The following is an 8,207-nucleotide window of genomic DNA, read 5'->3' as shown; positions in this document are numbered from 1 at the left end:
AGTAAATTCTTATCGGTTGGGTTAAGTTATAAATCTACTCGTTATTCACGTAATCGAAATATCTAGTGGGCAGGCGGCTAACAGCCCAGAACCGGTCCTTGATAGAATTGGAATCCTTATATGTGTGCAGCTTTCACCCAAGGTCGTAGGCTTCCACCGGCTAAACCGGTTGAGGTTGGTGCTCTGTATAGAGCGTGCGCAAATCTGGCTTTTCGTAATCTGAAAATACAGAAAATTCCACTCCGCCACTAATATTCTAATATACAATAGCAATTTTTTTTCCACGTGTAGTATAGAAATTTGTAATAAGATACATAATGCGGTTATAATAAAATATTGTGTGATTATTTTCATATAATTAAAATTAATATTTATTTATTTTTAGAGAATACGAGGGAAGCGGCACTTCCAACGCTTCTAATGACGGCACGCCACTGATAGTTTTTAATATTAAGTACAATAAATCTGTATTTAAACTATTATATAACTTAGAATATTGAAATTTAATGTTAAAAAAAACTATCATACTCTTCTTACTGACTAATTTTTTTACTAAAATCATTATTATTTTTGGGCTGCAATTTGAAAAAAGTTGTAAACCTATAAATTCCTACTGTCATCTGTCTGTGTGTCTTTCCTTACTCTCAAGAACGCAGTTAGATGAAATCCGAGACCAGATAGGGAAACCTTAGGGACAGAAGGCCCAATTAACTATATAAGAACTTCTGATGCAAACTGGAAGTCACGTTATTTCAATTAAAAAATTTTCCGCTGAAAGGTGTTAGATGACTGGCACGACTATTGTTAAAGGAAAAGTATGATGTACAGGAGGCAAGACACTACTAATTTGAGGTGGCAAGCACATACTGTATTTTAAATTAAATAAATTTAAAATATGATTAAAAATTGCAGCCTGGCATTGGCATTGTGACAATGTCACAATAAATAATTGTTATTTTGATTTTAAAATTCATTTTAAAAATTTTCAAACCATATTTTAATGAAATCAACATTTTTACTTAATATAAAATTTTTTAATATGAACATTGTCAATAAAATTCATATTTTTTGTTTTAATTTTGTTTTGACTCTCTTTGCCTCGAGGCACCCAGAGGACATTTTTTTCATGCTGATCATCAGCTCAGCTTGTCTCACAATGGGGGCAATTGGATGACGAGGAATGGAACCCAACATATCCAGGACAAACTGCCTGTGAAAAATTGTTGGAACAAGGTCACCAAGTTTCGTTTCCAAGTCCCCAAAGTTGTAGGTGGACGTCATAGCTATCTGACCATCAAATAAATGGGTTATCAATGATCACATTTTAAATTTTTTTACCATTAAACGGAATATTAATATATTTCTAATAACAAGTAATGATAATTTTCCCACTTTTTTAAACAATGAAAATAACTGACTAGATTATCATCTAAAATAAGAAATTTGGTAGTGTAATCTATAAAATATGATTTTAAACAAAAACAAACTAGATAATAGCAAATTACACAATATTACAGAATTGCATAATTTGCTATTATTCACTTAACATGTTATTTAGCTATATAAATTGATTATTTATTATTATAAACATTGATTAACATTGAAATTTAATTTTGTTAACATTTAAAATATTTAATAAATAAATATTTAGGTTAATATATATATAGTAAGAAAGATTACATTTATTTTCTCCTCAGACATTGTAGATAAATTGTCTGCAATAAAGATCAAGTAATATATATCCTGTCTGTAAAGAAAGAAACAAAACGTTAAGTTTCATTACTAAACAATAAAAAATTTTAAATATATTACTTGTTTTAAAAATAAATTATTCATATTTCTATCCATTTTATTTTAAGTAAGCAATTAGAGTCAAACTGATTACTCAAAAACTATTCAGAAGAAATTTATTAAATATAAAATATTGCAATTTAAATAAAAGAAAAGTAATTAATGAATAATTCTACTCATTACTCTATAATATTTATTGATTACTGAACATATAAACAAAGTATTCAGATGAATAAAAACAATAACTAGGCATTATAAAAGAGCTTCTTGTGTCAAAAATTGTTGAAACTAATATCCCAAATACTATAATACAGGGGTGGCCAACTTTTGTGCACATAAGATCTACTTTTATCTTAAAAATGTGTAGCAATCAACTTGTTGTCGTAGGCATAGTCTAAGTGGCGAGGGGAGATGTGAAATACATACTATGTTTAGATAGGTAGGAAAAGCCACAATTTAATTTAAAACACGAAGAAAAGATACTTACATTTTAAACAGAAGAAAAATTGAAGCACACCGTTGTCACTTTTGGAGACCACCACTTCACCCTTCCTCTCTCTGCCGTGTACCGACCTACACTTTCTGTCCCTCTTCCAGCCTTTCTTATTTTCAGTTTTATGACCCTTTGTCTACATTTCTTATTCCCCTTTACACCTGTATGCAAATGGATTGCACATAGACTGACAAAACTGCATCTGAGAGAGGACGTGGAGGTCCGATATCACTACAGTTGCGTTTGCATGTTGCATTCAGTTACAAGTGTAACACATTAAGTCAAGACATCACAAGTGATCGACCAAAATTGGCTTCATGATCGACTTGTTGGCCACCCCTGCTATAGTAGATATAACAGAGATCACACTGCTGATGTTAATATCAAAATGACACTTCTATCATCAGAATGCAACTTTATTACTGGTATGCATTTCGGTACACAAGACCTTCATCAGCCATACATAAAAATATATAGGTATCCGTTGTAGAACAAATTTGCAGAGAAACTGACATTAATTACAATCTACAATCAAAACATTGCTGTTCAAGATTTATTTCCACCTACACTGCATGCTATGAGGATTACATTATAAACAGGTCTACAATATCTGAAAAGAAAATCTCTTGATAATCTTGATTATCAATAGGTATGTTTTAAATTGTAGATTGTAATTAATGTCAGTTTCTTTGTAAATTTGTTCTACAACAGATACCTATATATTTTTATGTATGGCTGATGAGAGTCTTGTGTACTGAAATGCATACCAGTAATGAAGTTGCATTCTGATGATAGAAGTGTCATTTTGATGTTAGCAGCAGCAGCATGATAAGTCTCTGTTATCTCTACTATAGTATTTGAGATATTTGTTTCAATAACTAAGCAATTCTTTCCAATTTTAATTCTATTTTCAATAATGATAATACTGTATATATAATATTATTATAAAATTCAATTATAAACTACAAGCTAATAAAACAATAATGCATATTTAAAATTATAAACTATTAAATAGTATGAACAAATTTATTAATTATCAATCAGATTTTTCTTCTAAAATATTACTTACTTTCAAAAAACTATTCTTAATGAATAATAATGCTAATATTAAAAAAGCACATGCACACAAACTATAAGCTATATAATCTTAGATTAGGTAAAAATAATTATTAAAATTAAAAGATTACAGCTAACTTTTATCTTCTAGAAATAATGTATAGATTTAGTATTTTAAGATACGTGAAAAAATTTGAAATTACTTCTCGTGAACCATAAACTTCAATACATGAAAAATAAACAAGATTAAATAAAAATTGGTATTATAATAACCCTTGCAACTCAAAAAGTTAATGTGCAGCAATAAAAATAAAGTAACAAATGTTTTTATTTTATTCCAATGGTGTATAGCTTATATGCATTTTCAATAAAATCAAAAATAAACTTCCCTATATACTTATCATTGTTTATGAATATTTTGATAAGCAAAAAACATGTAAACATATATTCTTATAACATGCCATTAGTGACAAAAAACAACTGCTAACATGTTTCATAGTTTATTACTTTTTGTATTTAACAATATGAATTAATCATAAATTGCATTTCGAGTTATAACTCTCTTCATCTTGCAATAACTAAAAATGTCTTTTTCATTTTTGTCAATGGTTCATCCAGGCTCACAGTGGGTGGCTGAATAAGCAAAATAAGTCCTGATAGAACGAAGTCAAATTTCCAAGGATGCAACACAGACTGTTGTAGAAGCATGATTCTGCCTCTTCAACATCGACCATCTCATAAATTCTATTAATACAGAATATTAATTTAAAATGACTTATTTTAAATTAATGAGGATTTATGATAAAAGCTATGTTAATTACATATTTTACCCATTAAATACACTGTTTCACAGGTACATTGAAATCACATTCATACACTGTATATATATATACAATACAAATAATGTATACTATTTTTATAACAATTGACAAATGTTCTATTTATTATTCATGTTACAGACTATAAATGTAATATAGGACTCATTTAAAACCAATTTTACAAGAAATAAAAGTTAGATAATTAATGATATTAAAATTCTATAAAATATTTACAAATTTTCACAGACATTTTTAATTTATATTACATATATATATATATTTTGTATACACATATGTCCAAAACTTAAGTACAAACAATTGTCAGCAGTGATAATTAGAAAAATTCACTGAGCAGTTGGTGACAATTTGCATAGATGTGTGGCGAACGCCGCCTTTCACATCTGTATCCTTAACGGTTGTAAAAGACAAGCAATTACCCCCGGGCATATGAGTCACCACTTCCTGGAATAAATTCGAACTCTCTACACAAAGACGGTCGAAAAACCAGTTGTCCTTTGTTAGCCGCGTCGTCGAGACATGTGCTGTACCTAGTACGCGAGAAGAACAATAAAAGTTTAGTTTTGTTACGATCTCGTCTCGTTCGTTTCTTCCACTCACAGCGACTAAGGATAAAAGCAACCACCACGCCAAAACCACAGATGTATGAATGAAACAGATGGCAAAAGTATATTCCATACTGGCAAGTCTCTCTGCCTGAGTGTTGATAAGCACTTTCCAATCATTCTCTACCCATGTCCAACTGATGTGTATATCTTTATTGCTTTGATTTGTACATTCCTATAAGCTGTTGTGTATTATCCTGTGTTAGATGTTGATTAATATGGTTTTTGCCATATTTGTCTGCTTACATCATAGTTCTATCTATTCATATACAAATGTCATCCATACTTAAGTTTTGGACAGTGTGTATATGTGATAAATACATGATAAATACATTTCATATATAATTCAAGTTCCATTAATAAACAATAAGACACTAATAGTTGAAGCTTTCAGAATCAAAGAAAGTTCTCTTTTGTCAAAAAAGAACTACTAAAATTCACACACAGTTTATTACAGACAACAAGAGATACCATTAAAACTAAACAAAAATAACAGATTTTATTAAAAATAAATTTAATAGAACAGAATACACTTGAAACATTTCAGTTTTTGTTTATTCTTAAAAAAATAATGCTTTATTGGAGCTAAAATAACTCTAACCTAGTACTTTTGTACTTCTTAAATCCATTTTCAGGAGATATAAACACAGAAAATTTAAATTCATTCAAATATAACATTCCAGAATGATTTCAAAACACAGATTTATTCTATGGAATAAAGTTGCTATGACTATTTTATCAAAAAAAAAAAAAATTGACAATATTATATAATTTTATTACAATTTTACAATTTATTACAATATTACAATTTACTATTAAAAAACATTCCCCCAAAAAAATCAAGCTTGGAAAAGGGCAGATTATCATATGAAAAATTATTTCATTGCTATTATTATTGAGAAAAAAAGAATGATGATAATACTGAACAGATGATCTGCAAAAATGTCACAATGATAAATAATCTCGAATAATAACAGAAATCTTTAATCACCAGCAATTTCTTGTAAACAAACATTTTGGCTTCTCTCAGTAGTCATCACCTGATTAGCATAAAAAAAACTATAGCTTTCTACAATATCTGCATGTACATTTTACAAATTTAACAAAACAAAGTAAATAGGATATGTAATATAAAAATTTATATAATCATATACATAGATTTTAAAGTAATTAATACAATACTCTCTCACTAATCCAAACTAATTATTGAACATTCAGATAACCACAGTCATTCAAATTAATGAGGTTATATGTATAAAAAAGGAAATTACAAGGACTACAAACAAATATATATTCAAAAAATTTTTATACGGTATTTGGTACATTTTTATCTGTTATACTTTAACAAGTATGTTATCTACTTATTATTTAGGAAGCAGTACTAATTGTCTTTGTGACACTGCCTATATCATAAATAAATAAATAAATATTTAGGTTAATATATATATAGTATATATTAATTTTACAAAGTTGTTGTGTTTTTAAAAAGTAATCTATTTCTTTTGGCCAGAACACTTTACAGAAAACAATAAAATTTATTTTAATTAGTAAAAATGTACTGTATAAGTTATATGTCTAATCTGAACATATTTAGAATATGAAATGTTATGAATCATACAATACATATTATGCATTAGTTAAGAAGTTCTCATTTTGTTCATTGTTGCCATATTTATTTATTTCTAGTATCTTAAGATATTTAGAATGATGTGAATTATGTATTTTTCTAATAATCTTGGCTTTATCCCATAGGATCATAATATCTTCTGTGTATTACTGGTAGTGCAAGAAGTTGCATTTATTAATGAATATTGGTATTACTGTAATTCTGTTGTTTGTATTCACTGGACAATAGATTAATGGAACAATGCCATTAATAAATGTATCTTCTGTACAGCATTATCTGCTTTTGCAGTGCAAGATAATGAAGTCCAATGGAATAACAACAAGATCATAAAAAATACACAATCCATACCATCCTAACATATAAAAATTCTAGAAATATATGAGCATGGCCTGAAGGGGGATTGCATCAAGCAATGTGACGTGGACTTGTTATCCAATGCATAGTATGTATTGAATGATTGACTGCATTTCATATTGTTTCCAATTCAGATTAGTTATATTAATACAGTTGGACACACACTTATATTGAAATTGGTTATTGCAAATTATCTGATATTACAAATTTTTTCCTGTCCCCTTGAATCTCCAATATTAATAACATGCTAAAAATATTTAGTATTATGAGTGATGTAAACTCCTGTATTTGATAATACAGTTTCAAAACCCATGTACTGTACAATACAAGTATCCCATAGGACACATGTGCTAAACAGGTAACTCCCGTATAACACAGGAGTTATGTTCCAAAAAATTGCCGTGTTTTGCGAATCCACGTTATACGAAACAAAGAACTAGTACGAAAAGGGGGGGTTAGGTTTCAAAAATTAAAAAAACATGTTGTTATATTTTCATAATTAAGATAAATATCTTTATAAGTAATAGATAGTAATTGATTTAAAAGGAATATAAAGAAAACCGCACCATGGATATATACATATCTATTACTTATAGTAACTAAGTCTTTTGATAACATACAAAGTAGTGTGGAGAAAGTAAACGAATTGGACAATTGTCACGAACCAATATCGAATGAGATCGAAATAAGCTGCAACAAGCGTTCTCATCTCATTCCGGAATTTTAACATCTGCATTTGATTGTTGAAAACCATTGCTCTATGCAATATTAATGCAAGGAAAAGTTTTAATGTAGACATTGCCTTTTCCTTCGTACTTCCATTACAGCTTTCCTGCTTCTACTCATCACAAGTGTGTAATAAGCAATCCTTTTGTTCGTTACGTACACAGATAGGTTTGGTTTTCCTGAGATATGTAATCTCGGGCAAAGCACAAACTCATTCCTTAATACCATAAAATTCGGTTAATGCCCAGATACGTGGACCGTCATGGCGGCACTTCCTGTTTTCCGACTGCCAGCCTCGACACCGGAGCGGTTTGCAGACGACATGTCACGTGACGACGCGAGCGCCTGCGCGTGTTCTGCTAGTGCGGTCGTTTCGAATTTTCGACGTGTTGGTTATTTTGTTTTGTGTTTTTTGGCGTTGCGTTCGACTTTTTCGCAGAGATGGAGGATTTAGACATTGTGACGTCGACGGATTTATTTCGTCGTTTGGATTCTGAATATCCCGAGTTGGGTATCGACGGTAGGATACCTTCCGATATAAAATTCGCGATTAAGATTGGTTTGCAACCGGTAGAGGCGAAGTGTGACAAGTGCGACGGCGGCGTTCGTAAAATAACTTACAGAAAAGACACCGGTTCGGTTTATTTCCTATGTTCCAAGTTTCCCGGATAGGGATCTCTTTCCCTGCCCCGCCAGATTGGCACCACAGGGTTGAGAGA

The 8,207-nt window shown here is 30.0% G+C and overlaps 1 protein-coding gene across 1 annotated transcript in view; it reads right to left on the bottom strand.

The window, feature by feature from the left end:
* The window catches only part of LOC111622305 (uncharacterized protein MAL13P1.304-like), a 38,556-nt gene that overhangs the window by 11,159 nt on the left and 19,190 nt on the right, over positions 1-8,207 (bottom strand). The window contains exon 2 of the mRNA XM_023364664.1: positions 1,681-1,747. Within this exon, the coding sequence (XP_023220432.1) occupies positions 1,681-1,701 (21 nt within the window). The 5' untranslated portion in view covers positions 1,702-1,747. The remainder of the gene's footprint in view (positions 1-1,680; positions 1,748-8,207) is intronic.

This window comes from Centruroides sculpturatus, unplaced genomic scaffold (genome assembly GCF_000671375.1).
Source record: "Centruroides sculpturatus isolate CEXI.00-Female unplaced genomic scaffold, Cexi_2.0 scaffold337, whole genome shotgun sequence".
In the NCBI taxonomy this organism is placed as follows: Eukaryota; Metazoa; Arthropoda; class Arachnida; order Scorpiones; family Buthidae; genus Centruroides; species Centruroides sculpturatus.
This window is presented reverse-complemented; position numbering and strand designations above follow the sequence as displayed.